The sequence below is a fragment of the Malaya genurostris genome, chromosome 3, assembly GCF_030247185.1.
Source record: "Malaya genurostris strain Urasoe2022 chromosome 3, Malgen_1.1, whole genome shotgun sequence".
Classification (NCBI taxonomy): Eukaryota; Metazoa; Arthropoda; class Insecta; order Diptera; family Culicidae; genus Malaya; species Malaya genurostris.
In genome coordinates, this window is record NC_080572.1 from 205039704 (window position 1) to 205060329 (window position 20626).

The 20626-nt window shown below is 36.1% G+C and overlaps 4 protein-coding genes across 4 annotated transcripts; 2 read left to right on the forward strand and 2 right to left on the reverse strand.

Moving 5' to 3' along the window:
• Positions 1-1848: 1848 nt before the first annotated feature.
• On the forward strand, positions 1849-3037 carry LOC131438418 (RNA exonuclease 4). The gene is made up of 4 exons (XM_058608434.1): positions 1849-2091; positions 2161-2208; positions 2263-2635; positions 2689-3037. Exons 1-4 carry the CDS (start codon positions 2073-2075, stop codon positions 2906-2908), a joined length of 660 nt encoding a protein of 219 aa, XP_058464417.1. The 5' UTR covers positions 1849-2072; the 3' UTR covers positions 2909-3037.
• Positions 2946-3577, reverse strand: LOC131438419 (DNA polymerase epsilon subunit 3). The gene is made up of 2 exons (XM_058608435.1): positions 3213-3577; positions 2946-3158 (listed from the first exon to the last, which is right to left on the reverse strand). Exons 1-2 carry the CDS (start codon positions 3481-3483, stop codon positions 3067-3069), a joined length of 363 nt encoding a protein of 120 aa, XP_058464418.1. The 5' UTR covers positions 3484-3577; the 3' UTR covers positions 2946-3066.
• A 10598-nt stretch (positions 3578-14175) lies between these two features.
• Positions 14176-16799, forward strand: LOC131437265 (anaphase-promoting complex subunit 2). Its single transcript, XM_058606498.1, has 3 exons — positions 14176-14353; positions 14411-14885; positions 14950-16799. Exons 1-3 carry the CDS (start codon positions 14294-14296, stop codon positions 16776-16778), a joined length of 2364 nt encoding a protein of 787 aa, XP_058462481.1. The 5' UTR covers positions 14176-14293; the 3' UTR covers positions 16779-16799.
• Positions 16800-16821: 22 nt separating this feature from the next.
• Positions 16822-17495, reverse strand: LOC131437266 (WASH complex subunit 3). Its single transcript, XM_058606499.1, has 2 exons — positions 17316-17495; positions 16822-17244 (listed from the first exon to the last, which is right to left on the reverse strand). Exons 1-2 carry the CDS (start codon positions 17343-17345, stop codon positions 16822-16824), a joined length of 453 nt encoding a protein of 150 aa, XP_058462482.1. The 5' UTR covers positions 17346-17495.
• Positions 17496-20626: the final 3131 nt, after the last annotated feature.

Below are 20626 nucleotides of genomic sequence, written 5' to 3' on the forward strand. Positions count from 1 at the left end.
ATGTATTGGAGCTTCAGTTAAAGTATACGACGTTCGGTCTCCACTCAAATATTTGAAACCATATATTTTTACTAATAACACATCTTCGTTTGCTTTCATCGCTATCCATTCTCCGCAGCGGATTGAAGTAAATACTTCATTAACCTCACGCACAACTGCTTCATTGACTGCTGATGTTTCTCGAAATCGATAAGAGCGATCACTCGAACATCTTTGAGTGCCATTAGATAAAATCCATAGGAACGTACTTTTCTTGACATGAATCACAGTACCTTTCTTGTTTCTAATGGCTAATATATACATATATATATATATATATATATATATATATATATATATATATATATATATATATATATATATATATATATATATATATATATATATATATATATATATATATATATATATATATATATATATATATATATTTAAATGTATAACTCTACCATTGTATTCTTTTAGTTAGACAATATTTGTTTTTCAATATAATAAGGCCATTCAAACATGTTCAAATTATTTCTTAATTTTGGTTGTCAAACACTGCTTGAAATATTGATAGCAAATCAGTCGTATGCATTTCGAGCAGTTACAATTTTTCAATCGCACTTATTCTACACTATTCCAAATCATTCTGCTTTTTTCAAAACATTCCAATTCAATCCGAATTATTCGAACAACATTTCAAAAAATCCAATAACTAAACTTCAAACTAAAACTATTCTTACATACAATCACGGAGTGTCGTCCCCCTCGATAATACCCCTAAATCCAATATAAACGAACCGCCAATGTTTGGTTCACAGCCTGAACAAGTAAGCCTAGCAAATTACTCCCTTTCATTGCGATAGTTTGAAAATGTGGAAGAAAATCGTTTCTGGCAACGCTTTATGCTAGTTGCTACGATGCAAAACAAACTTGTTTGTTTATGATTATCGTTGCTGTATTAAACTGCAACAATTAGTCTAAATATCACCGGCACTAGCACAAAAGATGAAAAATGAACACAAACACCCACAAATCTACAAATATCAATACAGCTAGTAGTATATTCATGGTGGCTTAACCATTCTAGATTAGTCAATCTATGAATCGAAATAATAGCAGGTTTATAAGATATTTAAGCAGTCCAGTCCAGCTCCTGTCTCCCCTAATAATTTCTTGAGTTTCGAGGGGTGGTAGGAAGGGGGGGGGGTTCGAACCCCTAAAAAACCCCATGTATACGCGCCTGATTCTAGTAGATGCTTTTCTGGTAAAATATCTGTTCCTATGTTGTTTCTGTATTATTTTCCATTCTGGGGAAACAGTTTCTAGGAGATGGCATTCCGGGGAATGGTCCATTCTGTTGTTCTTTCTACTAATTAGTACCTTCTGGTTTTCTGGAGAACGGTACATTCTGGGGATAATACTTCGTTGCTTTAATCTCTGGGAAATGATTTTCGGGAGAAAGTCATACAACCGTGGGTACCAGAAAACACAAAAATTGTTGTATTGACTCTGTTCCAGGCTGATATCACAAAATACGTTTCTGCGTGTAATTATTGTAACTTCACAGTTTGTAGGATAAACCACATTGGAAATTTCTTTATGGGCCGATAAATCTTGACATTATTCCAGTTAAATCGTCTGGAATTTGATTCAGATTCTAGTATGATTTCCAAATGGATTCCGTATCAGATGCAAACAATGCTGCATCGATTCTACTGTAATATCGTTTCATTTAACCCATTTATTTTTTGCGTGTAAAATATTTGAATATCTGGCATCTCTGGTAGTATTTTTGGAGCCAAAATTTGGATGGCCTATTTCATTGATGACCTAAACAGAAGAATCCTTTATCCATTTTGAAGAAATTGACGTTAGATACGACATGAAAGAAAATTATGTCAGATACTGGAATGTGCAACAGACATTTACTCAGATATTGTTTGTAGATTACCCGAAAAACTAGTGCTTATGTATACAAATTTCCAAATTATGTGTAATAAAATAAAACTATCATTTACAATAAACCTAATAGGAATTTCATATACAACAGAATGCAGTGTTTAGCTTAAAATTCGGCAAACGAAATGGATTCAGGAAGTACACGTATGTTTCAATTAGAATAAATTTGATTGTTTTGGTAAATAAACAACAGATACATCTCTCGTGTTTTAGGAGTTGACATCGAAAATATCAAAGGCTTTAGAAATTTGACCATTAAAGGTGGGTTGTATGTTTTTAACATTTTTCATAAATGCAGCAATTCATTTTTTTTAGAAAAAGAACCTTGTCAAAATAAAAACCTTGAAGGACGAACACGATCAAAGATTTTTTATTCAGAACTTACCGAGTGTCTAGCTTTGGATTGTGAGTTTGTCGGCATAGGATCGGACGGAAAACAGCACATGTTAGCTCGCGTCTCGATCGTAAACGAGCGAGGGGATGTTATATTGGACACTTATGTGAAACCTCAGAAGACAGTAAAGGATTACAGAACTGAAATTAGTGGCATCCGTCCTGAACTAATGGAAGCTGGACTGGATTATGAACCAGTACGAGAAACAGTAAAACTGTTACTATCTGGACGAGTTCTTGTTGGTCATGCCTTGAAGAACGATCTCTTTGTACTGAATTTGCGACATCCGAGACAGTGAGTAGTTTTGAATCGCAATGTAAAAAAAAATATTAACGATTTTGTTGCAGTATGATTCGTGACACATCTCGGTTTAATCCCATAGCCCGACGGATACGTGCCCTTGGAACACCTAGTCTAAAAAATTTATCAAAATTGATCCTTGGTGAAGAAATTCAGATTGGATATCATGATTCGATAGAGGATGCTAGAGCGGCGATGAAAATTTATCTCGTTTTTCAAGACGAATGGGAGAAGACAATGCGAAAATCGTCACACCGACATCGATGACCAAAAAAAGCACACTGGACTTAGATTGAACGATTTAAAACAGTTTATTTGACATGTAAACTACTAGTTATGAATCTTGTACAATATAATTTTATGAATAAAAATTAGTAAAATTGATTATTTCAGCAATTAATCGCAAAAAAAAACATCTACTCGAACTATTCTCCTGCGGTTTCTTCTTTTATTGCTTCATCTGTTTCCGGCTTGTCTACTTTTTTATCCTTTTTGGTCTTTACAGTTTTCCGGTATTCTAAATCGTATAATATGGTCAGATTATGATAAAATAATTAAAAATTATACATACTTTCCAAATCCTTTTTCAATGGTTTGATGAAACTCTCAAACTCTATTTCTTCTAATCCGGCGAAAACGTGATCCACGGTCAATGATTTTTGTTTATTTTTCTGAGCAACAGCGGTTGCCGCTGATGTAAGGTACAAAACGAACACGGATGTTGCGCGCGTCAAAGCTGTTCTCGTTTCGGTTGCAATTTTAACATCTGCCGGTAGCACTTCCTTCATCAATCTGGTTACTACCGTATTCGGGAGGTTAAGATCTTCAATTCGTTCTACCATTTTCAAAAGATTTCAGAGTTTTGCGGTATGGTAAATAGAACCTCAGCAAATTGCCTTGAAAAACTGAACGCGGGGAAACGTCATAAACAGCGTTGCCAGGTTGCCAGATTTACCTCGCTGCGCCAGACACTTGAACTAACGAGATCTTTTGCCAGATTTTAAAAATTTTCTCAGATTTTGTCAAATCCTCACTCTTTTGGCCTCTTTACGATAGATAGTGAGACCTGTTTTTTGGTTACTGAAAATGAAGCCCGCTCAAAATTTCCTTGTATATAATACCACCAAGCCAAATCCAGATAAATTTTTGTCAGAGATTTTTGGAAAATGACCTGGCAACGCTGCACTATACTAACACATCAATAGCACCAGAAATGCCAGGTTAAATGTTTAACGGCTTGCATGCAGAACATCAGCCAAATACTCGAAAATCTACAAAAACATCTGCAGCGCTTAAGGAATCAAGCAGATAAATCTACGAAACTGGCATCTCTGAATAGCACAAATTTCAAGAATGACAGTTAAATCGATTTACACGCTGCCTAAAAAATATTTATTTTGTTTTAAGTACCTTTTACTACACACTCATTGAACATAACTGAAGGTTTGAGTTGCATCTACTCAAATTCATACACTAGAACGATATATCAACATCTGAGTATATGTTTGAGTGAAATTTTCCAAAGCCATAAGTTCTCTCGTATTTAATCTTAGATTAGAGTAAGCATTGAGCTTCCGAACTTTTTAGTGAAAATGAAGCTTCAACCGTGTTGTGCTTATTTATTTATTTATTTACAATCAACAGACACAATTTGGTCCTAATGATAATTCCTAATAATATTCAGATAATTTGTACGTATCCTGCTTCGTGACACATTAAAATCATACCCAGATGAAACACGGTTGAACGATCTCTGTAAACCAATAATAGAACCGTTTGCGCCATAGTTGGTACGTCGTATAGGAAGTCGAAGAAAAGCACTATTGCGGAGAGCTCGGGACGGAACAGCCGATCCTACCGTTGAATGTATCTGCTATTATCGAAGCGCGTGATAATTCTTGTCGCACTTGTAATGTGTCGAGACCGATTAATAATCCGCGACTTCCATAACTAGATAGTTGATGAGGATCGGTCCACGGCAATCGGCGAAGATTGAAGCGAACAAATCTGCGCTGTATCCCCTCAATTCTATGAGCATCGTTCAGGTAGCATGGGTTCCAAACTGCCAAGCAATATTCGAGAGTTGAACCGACGACACGACCAGACACTCCAAAGAAAAATCGGAATAAAAAGTGTTCGTGAGCGATTTACCACCAGTTACCATAAATATAGCGACCCCTTGAAAATGACAAAAACTAACTATTCGAGAAACACTGTTTAAGTTGCTATGAACTAGTTACCAAGGAGCACCAGAATAAATAAACAAACAGTTTGAAACAGTTGTGAAATAATTTCACATTTCATGGTTATTAAAAATCTTACAAAAAACTGCAACAAATAACAATAATTCATTCGAGGGCTGAATTGTAAAGTTTGTCAAACGCCGATGCTTGGTGAGTGTAAATGATGTTCTAATTCGTATAAATGAATTTCTAATCGCCTTGTGTTTTTAGTTCGATCTCGAAAAAAGTTCTCTGGAACCAAATACTTAGAAAGCAAAGCTAAAAACTTTAAATGAGTTGATTGAAAAATCCCGATTGAGTACGCATATGCAGGAAATTCTTGGGACATATTTACTTTTAGAGCGTTATTTCATGGAAGAAAGCGTCCTGAAAGCGATAATTTTGTACAGCATTGAAACGGGCAGCAATGCTCCAGCATGTTGGATGATGTATTTTTCATTATTCGGAAGTGCATTCGACGTGGAACGTGGAACGCAATCGCTAGACGGAGTGTGTGCTGTTGTTAATAACGCTGCTAGTTGCTTGGAACTAGACTTCATAAATGCTTTGAAATCACCTCTGAAATCTGGTTACCCTACCGGTTACATAGATCTAGCTCAATCGGCACTTCAAAATTCAATCCAGCAAGGGCGATTACAAACTAGTGACGTTGAACAGACACGTGCAAAATTTTTTTAAACCTCGTTTGCATCCGTGGGTTGACCAATTTATCAATCACAATCACAACCTCGCTGAGGAAGAGTTGGCATCGTATGAAGCTGGGGAAACATTTTTTCAATTCCTTATAGTGCAAGTCGACGCCTTATTAACGGAGTTCAAAACTGCCCTCACACCAAGGAATTATGATGGATTATGATTATTCGGTTAGTATCATTACTAGTGAAGTTACAAGTCGCCTGAAGCGAGTTATCAAAAAATCTACATTCAATCGGCTTGGTGGACTAGTTTTAGTTTTTTTGCTTAGTTAAATGAATATATTCCCCCTGAAGATAACACACGAGAAGTTTTTTATTGCCTTAAAAAACCAAAATCAAATTTTTAGTAGTGAATAATTTGCGTTGCCGATACGGTACGCCACTACGAATTACATATTCGTTATGAGACAAGAACTCCAAAAGTGTCGAGAATACAACGCGCCAGCTGCAAAGCTGAAGATTATGCAGCTGTTAAGCTGCAGATTATGCAGCTATGGCAGATCTCTGAAAGAATAAATTTAATACCTGCCAGCGGCCAACTACATTCAGTGGTTTCGTTTTAAGTGAGAATCTCTTGTTTTTGTTTACATTTTTTTGTGGTTACCAAGGCTACTGGTAACTGTTTTTCAAAATCAATAATTTTCCAACTTGTGTTGCCAGTTCCAACATTTTCTCAAGCGATTCCATTTTGACATTACCAGTTACTGAGGGGTAGTTCGATTTACGATACAGTTTTAAAAGCGAGTGGCAGGTCGTGTCGTCGGTTGAACGAACAAGCGTGCAGTAAAGCGATTTTAGACAGTGTATGTCTGTAAGGTGCTTAGTTATTCTCATTAGGAATCCTAAGCTGCGGGAAGCTTTAGCTACAATGTAACTGATGTGATGCTTGAATGTAAGTTGTTCATCGAGATGGACGCCAAGATCCTTAACGCTAGTCGATCTTCCAATCAAGGATCAATCCAGAAAGTATTCGACATGCAATGGCATTTTTCTCCTCGTGAACGTAATGGCAGAGCACTTGTCTGGATTTACAATCATACGGTGAACTTTACACCAATCTGCGAAGATTAACTATTGCCGCTGGAGAAAGGCTGCGTCTTCTAAGTTGCGGATGATGTGATAGATCTTGACATCATCAGCAAACGATAAGCGAATACCTTCCAAGGCAAAATTGACATCATTGAAGTACAGTAAAAATATTAACGGTCCTAGATGACTTCCCTGTGGTATTCCGGATGATGCGAGGAGCTCTCCGGAAGTATGGTCGTCAATTTTAACTGCTAAACGACGATTCCTAAGATACGACTGCAACCAACGAAGAATGTTCGAGCTGAATCCAAGTCTGCCCCACTTAGCAACCGTGATGTCGTGGTTGATTATATCGAAAGCGGAGGAAAGATCTGTATAGATAACGTCCGTTTGTAAACCGTTAGATATTGCATCAAACACATAAGACAAAAATGATAGTAAGTTTGTGGCTGTTGAGCGGTTAGGCATGAAACCGTGTTGAGTATCGACGATATATTGCTTGCAGTGATTGAAAATTGGTGTCAGTATAACCTTTTCGAACAGCTTTGGTATAGCGCTGAGGGAAGTGATACCAAATACAAATAATAATACCCCTAAGTCCCATATAAACGAATCGCCAATGTTTGGTTCACAGCATGAAAAAGTAAGCCTAGCAAATATCTCCCTTACGTTGCGATAGTGTGAAAATGTAAAAGGAGATCGTTTCTGGCAACGCTTTATGCTAGTTGCTACGGTGCAAAACAAACTTGTTTGTTTATCGTTGCTGTATTAAACTGCAACAATCAGTCTAAATATCGCCGGCTAATAAACCGAGAAGCTTTCGAAATGGTGAGAAGTTGCTTAGTAGAGGGATGTGACACACGAACAGGGTCGTCCGAAATTTCGCTCCATAGTTTTCCTAAGGATCAAAATATGTAAGTAATATGTTCACATATTTTTCACTATAATAAACAGTAACTATAATGAACTTCGATAGTCCCACGACAAAAGGGCCTAACTACAAATGAGAGCCTCTTTTTGTTTACTTTCTCTTTTGATTATTACAGAGCCATTATTGCAAATTCTCTAAAGTTTCCAAAATAAATCGAAAGCTTGTAGTTTTACCTTGAAAGATTTGCGAAGAGTAAAGTGTCAAATATAAAATCAGTTCGTTAAATCGTGAAAGAAAAAGTAAACAAAGAGAAACTATCATTTGCAGTTAGGCCCTTTTGTCGTGGGACGGTCGACTTGTTCTTACCTTTCAGTGTTGCTAGTTTTATAGGAAATTCATTAAAGTACCTTGTCACACTGACAGTGTATCATGACAAAGTACCGCACGATGCAAAATGTGTCGGAGTACTCCGTATTATAATTTGTATTTGGTGATACCGCGGTAGTTGTTTATATTCTTTTTATCGCCTTTCTTATGGACTGGTAACATAAAGGAAGCTTTTCATAAATTGGGGAAAACTTCTGTAGCGAGAGACATTCGAAATAATTTGCAGAGGGGAGCGATTACTCCACGCGAGCACTTTTTAAGAATAACTGCCGGTATTCCATCAGGGCCTGGAGAATTTGAGTCTTTCATTCCTACAATTGCCGTCCGTATTGAGTCTTCGTCAATATTGATGCAGTTCAATGAAATATTAGACACTTTAATTTTAACTTTTGGTTAAAATCTGACACTTGAGTGGTTATTTGGTGTCGAGTAGTTAAATTTGACTAAAACTGTGGCCCATTTCAAAATTTGACGGACGGAAAGTTATTTGGGTTTATTTTCCACTGGAAATAATTTCAACTAAAGAATTTGTATTAGAATTTTCATTGCGAGATTTTTTTCAGTGTTGGAAAAAAAAACTATCGATCTGTCAAAAATAACCATGCTCTCGAGCAGGGTTATTTTTGACAACATCAAATTAACCACTCGAGTGTCAGATTTTAACCAAAAGTTAAAATTAACCGCGAAATCGACGACACGACCAGGCACTCCGAAGGAAAATCGAATTAATAAGTGCCCGTGAGCAATTTACCGCCAGTTACCACAAATATAGCGACCCCTTGTAAATGATAAAAATGAAATTCTTAAGCAACACTGTTCTGGTTGCTACAAAATAGTTACCAAGGTACCCTAAAAATATAAATAAACAAATAAATTAAAAAAGTTCGTCTGAATTTCTATATCGCTAGATTGCTTCTGAGAAGTTTTAAAAATTATTTAAAATATTTTTCGCAACAAATTTATAATATCAGTTTGACCAGAAGATGGGTAACAATATATGCTTTAGAAGAGGCTACAACCCGAATAAAAAATATTGTAGGAAAACAATACGATTTACTGTTACAAAACCTGCCACAATTTGGCTGTGACCATTGAAAAATATTTTAATGTATTGTTATACACTATTCAATTAAATGTTAACTTGCTTTTTACAATAGAATATATAGGTTGTTAAGTATCGTAACAATTCAAATCATAAGATTTTCTCATACATGTTTTCTTGGAAAACAATCATATGTACTGTTTGCATATTGTTTGAAACACCACGTGTACAATAAATTCAATTGTAGAATCGTAGAAACAATATATTGAATTGTTGGAAATGAAAAAAATCTTGTCAAGATACAATAAAATGTATTGTTACCCATATATGTAATTGAGAATCAATTGTTTATGCTGTAAAATCAATGGTTTATTTTTTTACGGGAAGCTCTTTAATTTGGTAAGCTTTTATATCTGAATCTCCAGGAAGTCGTACGAAATTTAGCTGTTTTTTATATTGCAGAGTTAGCTGTGGAGCTATACGTTAATTACGAATGCGATCTTTACAATCAATTTATTCGAAAATTTGATGAAGTTACCAATCAATTGTTTTCTGACAAGAAATGAAGAGAGTGTGTATAGAACAGCGCAGGAGTACGGCCGGTTGCTCAACCAAATTGTTATCTGTCTATAGGATAAATATCGATCCTACCATGACACGAGCTACCGCGTACGAAAATACGCAGGATGCCGAACAGGACAGCCTACTAAGTAAGTGGCATACGAGTTCCCCGGATATTTCGGTCAATCGATTACACGCTGCGACTCAAAAATGTTATGCAGAATGCTGACGTTAGGACGATTTGGACCGGTTTGTTTATGTTGGATGAATTAAAAATGAAAGAGACAAGAGCACAAATGCGAATTACGATTATTAGAAGTACATCTGGATTATTTGTGTTTTATAAATTTAATCGTTGAAATATACAGATGACTCAAGAAAGATCTTGTCATATCAAAAATACTTCTTCACTAAGAATTCGTATCAAATTCGAGAGTCGTCATCTCAATGGCTGAATTCGGATGGCTTTAACGTTTTTTTTTTTTTTTTTTTCAATTATAGAGGCTTTAACATTAATGTCATTCGCCTCTTCGGGCCAGAAAAACTTTCTGACCCTATGTGCGGGGTTGGGAATCGAACCCAGGCGGGCTGCGTGAAAGGCATCGACTTACCCATCACGCTATACCCGTCCCCCTATTTAACGTTTTTTATTGTCATTGCTTTTTGTTTAATCGAACCGCATTTTTTGATTACTTGATGGAAATTTTCCAGTGGAACGAATTGAGATACTCTTACTTGTTCAACAGAATTAATGGACCTCAGAGATGGTCTTTTTTCAAGAGAAGAATTTGGCAAGCTAATTTATTTTTATTTTTTTTATTTAAAGATTTGTTTAATAAGGCTCACTGCCTTAATTTAATCTTTTTTGATGATTTTCCTATCTTGAAGGCCGTCCATTCACTTGGATTATTCAAGCATAGGTGCATAAGCTGACGATTTTGAAACCTTTTTAACAAAAATTGTTAAATGGAATATGAGCTAACCAATTTTATGAAACCCATAATACTATTATATTTGTAATTTCGTTTTCTTCCTTTGCGACATGCGATAAAACCGTTGTAAAATACTCGTTGATTCGTTTTGTTTCATTCACATTTTTCAATTGAACAACAAACGTAACCAAGGATATTGTTATTCTAAAATCAACAGTTTATCAACCTTGGTTGCCAGTTTCAAACATATTTCCCAAGATCTCATTTTGACATTACGAGTTACTGAGGGGTAGTTAAATTTACGGTACAGTTTTAAAAGTGAGTGGCAGGTCGTGTCGTCGGCGAAATGGTTCACAGCCTAAGTGCTGCGGCAGCAATTTGCTGCTGAGTCAAGATTTCATTTGAAAAAACCCTAGAAAACTTTAATCGATACGTTCTCATTTCCGGAATATTTTTATATTGAACTTGAGAATTCAAGAATATATCGTTTGGCCGTCTACTGACAATGATAACCGATTGGAGTAGTTTTGACATTTGACGGTATAAACATTTTGACTGTCTTCACCCTATGATTTCGAAACTAGATGTCAGATCCGGGTGAAACTCTGGAATTCAATATAGGACCACAAGACCTTTCATTTGAAGTATGTGAAAATCGGTCAAGCCATCGTACAAAATAAGTGAGATCCATTTTGAAATACATGATCACTATTTTCGGTGCCCCTGGAATCGGAAACTGGAATCGGTTTGTTTGGTTGTACACTGATAATGACTACCGATTGGAGTCACAGACTAACAGACATGACAGTATGAGTAAATTCTTATAAAAATCATTTTTCGTAATGCATTAGTTCCACCTATATTGTACTGCGCGAACTATTTACTATCGGTACACCCCTTGTGTAACGTAAGAGTTTTTTTTTACTAGTTGGTTTCCCCTCGTTTGTCAACACCGATCAGCTGCTTGCAGGGATGCCTGATTTCATCGAAATATTTGATAATGAATCGTCACAATAAATTATTGGATTACGTTGATAATAAATTTAACTTTTTTAGCGATGTTGGAAGGTAAACATTTATTTTTCTCAACGTTGTTCATCTAGATTTTTTTTGATTGTGTTGGTAATTTTCTCCCGAAATTAAGTGGCGGCAGACCAGAAGCAAGTAAATATTGTAACAAAACGGGTTCGATTTTGTATTGCGTTGGAGGATTAGAAGTAGGCACAATTCTGTATATAGTTTTGGCAATATGTATTAAATCTGTATCCTGCATGATATTTGCATGGAGGTATACAAATCCATACATTACAGGTAAATCTGTATGAATGGGAACTCGGTTGGTAAATGAAAAAAAATAAACACAGTCTAGATGACAGACAGGATGTTTTGGATAGGGTAACGTGGCGCCATCATGACATATGCGAGTACTGTCCCAACTAAAGGAATATTCGAAATGACCGTTTATATGGTTAAAGAATCTAATTTGAGTGTCCTGTCTGTTAGTCTGTGTTGGAGTGGTTTAGAGGCCAGTTCAGAAAAAAAATGTTACGATATTTTGTTTATCCGCTGCAACAGACGGAACAAAATTTATACCCAATAATTTCGAAACAAGAAGTCGGATCCGGACGAGGGGGACGACACTAAAAAACTGCACTTCGCTTCGATTAGGCTTTTTCACGCTGCATACGATTATGCACACATTCCCTTTCTTTGCTACACATAGTAACGGTTGAATATGGATCGATCGTCTTTTCTTGGATTTTTGCTGGTTAAAAACATAATCATGTAGATATGATGTATCGTAATAGGCCATGAAACCTGAAAGTTGCAAATGTCACATGAAGATGCCAGATGCAGACAGTTTGGAGAGTTGTGAACTATCGTCCTGTAAAATCAGTTTTGTTATATTCTGGTGCATAGCTAACCCACACACCGAGAGCGTATGCTCCGGATTATCAGCCATATCCTGTCGGAATGTTGGCCATTCTCGTTTAATATCTGCGTCATTTTCCACAGTTTCTATATTCAACTCGAACCAAAAATTATTCCGAATTTCATCTACATCGTACACTGTAGGGTTTCTCTTGTAGAGACATTCCATTGTCTGATTTTTTTAACGTCTGCGAACCTTCAAAATATGCTAGAAGGGAAATCGTGAAGTAAACCGTTATGTAGTTTGCTGTTAATATGTATTAAAGTAAAAAAAATGAATTGTTATCCTTTCTATAAGATTTTCAATAACATATTAAACACAGCTTTATTTAGTTTTGGCTTCAGTATTAATGAACAACGTTTCTAAACATAAAAATTGCAAGTCTTAGCATCTAACAAAATATAAAACCAGTTTAATATCACAGACAGAGATATCTTTGGGTAAACCTTCAAAGGGCTACAATAAATTGAAATATATTCCATCTTCATGCTCCCAGCTACTAAGAAAATAAATTTTCAATGTTGTTTAACCCTAATTTCATTTTACCAATCTGCTGAATGTTGACACTCAGTGAATGTCAAGACCAGTAACAGAAACTTTTTAAGAGATCATATGTTCTTTGACTTTCTTTTACACGGTTAGAAACGCTTTCAAACGGATCGATCTAGATGTTTGGATAGATGTAGTTTTTTTTCGCTTTCCATTGACTTTTTGTATTTTATTTGAAAAAACCAGATCTGTCGTCCCCCTCGGATCCGGATGAAAATCAGGAATTGCGTATTGGACCACAAGACTTAAGTTTGTCAAGATTGGGAGAGAAGGGGGAATGAGGGAGTTCCCCCCGGGTCCGAATTTTTTCAAGGGGCCCGAAATATCGACAATGTAAATTGTTTTTATTCTTCGTTGTAAAAAACACTACACCTAAAAACATGTTCGGAATGTTAATTATTATGTGAAGTTAATATATTTAAAATTCCCTAATTAAATTATATTCTCAAGGCCACCAATTTTTCAAAATGCAGTCCCCTCGGGCCCGGATTTTCTATTTATACAGATACAGATCAGATCATACTTAACACAGATTTATACAGATTTCATGAAAATGTAAGAAAGAAACTTTTCCGTCTGAGTTATCTATTAGTATACTATTGCAGTGACGAAGTAGAATTTTATCAATAAATGGACAAACCACAAATTAAAGTGTATATATATATATATATATATATATATATATATATATATATATATATATATATATATATATATATATATATATATATATATATATATATATATATATATATATATATATATATATATATATATATATATATAATATATATATATATATATATATATATATATATATATATATATATATATATATATATAAAAATTTGAACTGATATTCAAGGAGGTCATGGCATCATGAAACTTTATTGTCAGACTGAGAGTTGTATGACCTGACTTGACGTTGCAAATTAGTCGTTGGAATTCCATGTCAGCTTATGAAGTCAACATTTTCAAAATAGATAAGTATATGGAATTACAATTCAATTGTTGGTAGAAAAGCTATTACATTTCGTCGTTGAATATTCCTGTGAGATTAGCAATGACTATGATATATAGATATGAAGAATAAACGCTCATCGAATTTACCATTCTATAACCAAAACCTATTGGAAACATTATCATTTTATTGTAGAAATTATATATGATTAGTGAATACAGAAAAATACAAATTTTTTATGCCAAGAAGTACAGATTTCTGATGAAAATATCTGGCATCTCTGATTTTAACAGTAAATAATTTAGTAATTTGAGTTATCATAATTATGTGTGTCCGCTTTATCTGCAAACTTATATACATTTCGTTCCGGAATGGGGACTAGGGAATATCCCAGTGCAATATTCGACATTAACAAAACAATCTGATTAGACGCAAGATAAATTTACAAAATGTTTAGTGAAGCTATGTGCGTAAATTTGTACAAGGTATTTCCGGTTCTTCAAGATAAAGTACGTATTTGAAATATTAACAGAAACGACATGTTGGTATTAATAAACCGATTTTAGATATCAATAGAGCCGGTATCGGATTGCGATATTTCCCAGCTATCGATTCAACTAGAAAAGCATCAGGTGTTACCGATTGTTTACGAAACGATATTTTTCAAAATTGATCGATTACTACGGCACGAAACTGTTCCGGCTTTTTGGAGTAATTTCAACTCCTCACCTAATCCACCAGAAACTGACAGTGATAAGCAAGGAAAAGATTCAAATCGTCTTTTCTTCCGGTTTCAGCAAGCCGTTCAGAACCTATACAATGATTTTGGGCGATATTATTTGCAATTGAAACGACTCGAAAAGCTGCGAAGTAGATTTCCAATACCAGCGGACGTCGCCAAAAAACCAAGTGATTTGAGCGAATTCCTACGAATGTTTCGGTGCGCGCTCTTGTCTCAGCTACCAACCGATTTTAACGATCTGGTTTATGAGTTTTATAGTGTCGCATTCAAAGTGTTCGCACTGACACACGTGGAAAGTGGTGAGACATGTCTACTGAATTGGTTTTTGGTTGCAATTTATAGTTTTGCTTTTTTTTCAAATAGATGAATTTATGGAAAGTTCAGATACGTTTCAGTGTAATGCTTGCGGATTGGAATCCCTTCACTGTCAATGTCAAAGCTTGGCGAGCGCTTTCACTAGCACAAATCGATGCCTGGCCACTATGGGACTGTTAGACAAAATTGCTGGATTCACTTTAACTATGTTGATTCACGAGCGCATTGATGCTAAAATTTCAGAAACAAAGGAAAACTTTTCCGTATCTCACATTGAACCGTTGGAAAGGTGGTTAAATACAGTCGTGCTACAGTGGCTGATTCGAATCTACAATCGGGGCTCGTTAACTATTGCAGCGGAGGATAAAAAAATTGAAGAGGCAATTAGCAATTTTCAAACGAAACTGAGTTTCTATTTGTACGAAAATTATGCTAATGCGATTATTGATCAGTTCTTTGGAATAATTATTGACTTTCCAATGTCCCAGGCTGCTATCGATGATTTGAAACCATGTTTGGAAAAGATTGATTTGAAAAATCAACTTATTAAAAAAGTTAAACATACGTTAGAAACAAAACTGTTACATCCGGGTGTCGATACACCGGACATATTGACCGGTTACGTAGCTGCCATTAAAACTTTGAGACATCTCGATGCCACTGGAGTTCTACTGCAAACTATTACCGAACCGATTAAGGAGTATCTTCGCAGCAGACCAGATACGGTCCGTTGTGTGGTGACCGGTTTGACCGAGGAAGGCTGCTCGGATCTCTCCGAAGAACTTGCAAAGAGTGAGCATCTCAAAACGAAGGACGATGTCAATGAGAAGCTAGAACAAACGGACTGGGAAAACTGGAACCCGGATCCTGTGAATGCAGACGTTATAAGTAAAGAAACGCGTTCGGGACGACCGTCTGACATAATTTCAATGGTAGTTGATATCTATGGCAGCAAGGAATTATTTGTGAACGAATATCGAAACCTACTGGCCGAGCGTTTGTTGTCTCAGTTGGACTCTAATCCGGAAAAAGAACTTCGAAATTTAGAGCTACTTAAATTGCGGTTCGGTGAGACTATGCTGCATAGTTGCGAAGTTATGTTGAAAGATATTGGTGATTCCAAACGAATTAACTCACATATTCTATCCGACGAGTCCGGGTTTGTCCAGGAGCGGCCATTTGATATATCTGCTCTCATCGTGTCATCACAGTTTTGGCCTACGTTTAAGAAGGAAACTATGGATCTACCGGCAGCAATCAAGGAAATGTTTGATCAATACACGAAGGTGTTCGAATCGTACAAGGGTAACCGAACCCTCCACTGGACACCATTGAATGGAAAGGTCATAATCGAGCTAGAATTGGATGGTATAATAAGTGAAATGCAAGTTACTCCAGCACAGGCCACTATCGCCATACATTTTAGCGAACAACATAGCTGGGAGCTAGAAAAACTGGGTCAAAAAATGAATATGCCTCCGTCGATCTTACGAAAACGGTTGGTGTTCTGGCAGTCGCAAGGTTTGATACGTGAAACCAGAGAAAACTTTTTTGTTCTTAATGATCGCAATAGTAGAGCAGAAGCGACAGACTTGCACACGCATGCACCAGATGTTTGTGATGACGAAGAAGCGGAAAGTGCGATGGAATCAGCCAGCGATCAACGGGAAGAAGAACTTCAGGTGTTCTGGTCATACATTGAAGCTATGTTAACTAATTTGGATTCGTTACCATTGGATCGTATTCATCAGATGCTTAAAATGTTTGCATCGCAGGTTGATGTTTCACAGGAAGAGCTTAAAAACATACTCCAAAGAAAAGTTCGAGAACACAAGTTGGTGTACGCTGGAGGAGTGTATCAATTGCCGAAGGTCTAATAAATATTCTTTTCTTTGGTATTTGATTTCTATTGAACATAGATCACAGGTGGTTGTCAATGTAATTGGGATCTAGACCTTCGGAACGAATTTTATTTTTAACCGCCATGACTGGAACACCCACTTGTATCATTTTGAAGTACTTGTCATATCTTGCATCTCTCACCGTTTCTACTTCTTCGCTAATAGATTCCTGCAGAGGGTCAACTGGTATGTCCTCAGTTATCTCAGCCTTCAAAGTCGATTCTGTTTCATTGTTTGTGACGTTGACACCGCTATTCAGTGCATCGATTGATGCAATTTTTGCTTCCACTATCAGTAATGATGCTTCTAAAGACTGAATTTTGTGTTCATAGTCTATAAATTTATCTTCACAGTCCGAAGCAAACTTGTTAAGAAAACTGACTGTATTAAGGATGAAGTGATTTATGAAAGCAACCATCCGCTTCTGATTTGTCGGTGGAAGCTGCCAAAAGAAATTCATAATGAGACATGTACCTACTACTGAGGAAACATTTTGAAAATAATTCAAATCACCTCTCGTTTGTCCAATCCTACAGTTTCCATTCGAATTGTCAATAATACCAGTAATATATGTTAATATTTTTAAACTGCTTTTCCATCTAATTATTCTTGCAAAACTCAAAATAACGTTTCTTTAATATATCGGGCTCTATTTGTTTATTTTCTTTTTTAAATTATCTAATTACGACACACGAAAATATGAACATAATCATAAATTACAAAAAAAAAGTACACTTAAAATTCGAAATGTTAGACTACACTGTTAAAATGAAAAATCTAATGTTGCCCTCTTGATTAACCCGCTCGGACACACCGACGACACGACCTGCCACTCGTCTATCGAAACTGTATCGCAAATTTCACTACCCCTCAGTAACTGGTAATGTCAAAACGAAATCGCCCGAAAAACTATTGAAACTGGAAACCCAAGCTGATAGATTATTGATTTTAAATAACAGTTACCATAACCTTGGTTACTGCATATTGGAGACTTGAGAAATGTAAACAAAACAAACTGCCTCGAGTGAAATTATCATGTAGTTTAATCGGATAGAGGTCTTCGTTAAGGTTTGCTGGTGCTCGAACATATTAAAAATGACTTCAAGACAATTCAAGATTCATGGATGTTAAATGTTAAATTAAAAATTAAAATTAAATGTTAAATAGTTCAACGTAACCATACTTAGATCTATAATGACTATCTGCTATGTAAATGAGTTTTTAAATGGAGTTAAGTTTTGCAGTCATTCAATCCGTCATTGCGAAACTTTTTATCAGTCCGATCATCAGAATTTATTGAAAGCATATTTGTTATTTTCTAATGACATTCTAAAGTAAAACCATTTCAATTCGCCCCTTGTTCCAAATCGTTCAACCCTCGTTGCTAATCAGCATACATGTTGTGAAACAATGCGCAGTCATATTTTGGAAACTCCTCCTCTACTTCTACTCTCAGTGATTTGCGGTCTTCGCAAAGTGCGTGTATACTTTGATGAATATGAAATGCACTTGAACAGGACGGGAATCAAATTTCGCAGTATATTAAATCTGATCGCAATTATAGGTTTTGAAGTGCACATCGAAAGCCTCCAGTACAAACAGGTCTCCTTCAAACAATTTGATTATTTGTGTCTCAAACAGAAAAGAGACTGTAACTACGGTCTACCGTAAGGCTGCTGGAACATGTTGAAGTAGTCGAATGTAAAGAGTGTGAGATACAATTCAACAATGAAGTCTCATTTTCATTTCATGAAGACTGGTACTAACTTCCGGGTTGTTAAGTATGTTAAGCAAAAGTGATGTGTTTCGGAAACTCGACTGGATATTTCTAAAAAGGAAGAGCATCATCATGGATGAGTTAAATGACTACACTGCAGTTAGAGCTAATGAGTAGCTGTGGATGATATAGAATGACGCCTTTCTGTCGCAAACTTTACTTCTAGTACCAGATTTGGTTATTGTACTATTGTGTTTGGCGCAAATCTAAAAAGGAAGTTGAAACAAAATTTAAAATTATATAAAAGTTTTAAAACTTTCTCAAATGATTTATTTATTTATTATAGCGCTCCTTGGTAACTAGTTCATAGCAACTTAAACAGTGTTGCTCAAGAAGATTATTTTCATGATTATCGAGGGGTCGCTATATTTATGGTAACTGGCGGTAAATCACTCACGAACAATTTTTGTTCAGATTTTTCTTCGGAGTGCCTGGTCGTCTCGTCGGACACACTCCACCAAAGCCGAGTATACTACTCAATCAATGGCGGACTCCAGTGGAACAACCGATTCCGAATGAATTTCGCCACCGTCACCGGTCGGTTCGAAAATCTATTGACATTGTGTGAGAAAAAGCGAACTGAATTGTGAATTCGTTTTGTTCTTTTTCCCGATTTTGCCCATCTCAGTGCTGACTTTAAGTTTAATTCGAGTTGAAATTTATACACAACTGAAGATTGTGATTTTAAGCGTAGCATAGATTGCGACGAAATCGCTGCAGCATAGCAAAATAATGAGCGTCAGAATCACAGGTACCAGGTTGCGGATTTGCATGTAAATTTGTCGATTTCTTTTGTAAGCAGACTCTGCATTTTTGCAGATTTTTTAAAGGTTTATGAAACTTTTAACAGCCGTAAAATTAACAGACTTTTAAAATTGCGCCTGGCTTCTTGTTTTATTTTTTTCGTCATACTTATGAAATTTAACACTTGCGTTGGAGTTCAAACGTGAAAAATTTCCCTGGAATCTCTGCCCAGGAGTTGGGCAGTTGGTTCGCTGCCAGTTGTACGGAAGTTTACAGCATTTTAATATCAAGAATTAGATCGAATAGAGAAATAAATCGTCTGGTGGATGAGGGCAATTGCAGATTTGAAAGGTAATATTCTCTAGCAACAAGAATTATTTGTTCACTCAATAAAAGCATCAACAAGTATGTATCTGTCAAAGATGTTCCAATTTGTATGCATACAATTTCCTTATTGCTCAGGTTGTGGGGAGTATTGATACCAAATAGTGAGTATGTGATACTTGGTTGAAACGTGAAATCAACGACACAACCTGCCACTCACTTTTCAAAACTGTATCGCAAACTATTCACCCTTAGTAACTTGTAATGTCAAAATGAAATCGTCACAAAAATATTTGAAACTTGCACACAAGGTAATATCAGTCACTTAACCATTAAGGTTTCTTTAATGACTATCGCTTTGCTGCAAAAACAGGTTAATGTGGCGAACATGGCGACCTCAGGCGAGTCCGCATCGAATATCGTACATAGAATTAGGGGAGAGAAATGTCAAATTCGTACGCGCCAGAATAGCAACACTCCGCACCCATACAATTGACATGATATGTTGAGTGTGTTGTCCTGCGATGGCGTTGCTGAACTGAAGATTGATTTCGCTTCAAGCTGACAGAGCCTGGTGCAAGTTAGTATTAGTTCAACGTCGCTAATACTCCAGTTCGCTTTCACATCGCATCCAAGTCAGTCGATTAATAAAACCGCTTACGTTCGGGACGAAAAAACCAAGTACAGTGTTGTGTAGTGAACAATAGAACGACCTCGAAAATGAGTGAACCAAACGAACAAAAACTACCGTCGACACGAAAGAATACAATTGTTGTTGACTTCAAGCAGTGCAAAATTCGACCTTCGAGACGAGAACTTGAAGGTTTGCTCAAGGAGGAAATGCATCTTGTCATTAAACGTGTGCATTTACTTCAATGCAATAAGACAAATAATGTTGTTTACAGTTGGATGCAATTAAATTCGCAAAAGAAAATAATAATGTGCACTATGTGGAGCACGAACACATTAAGTACAACAT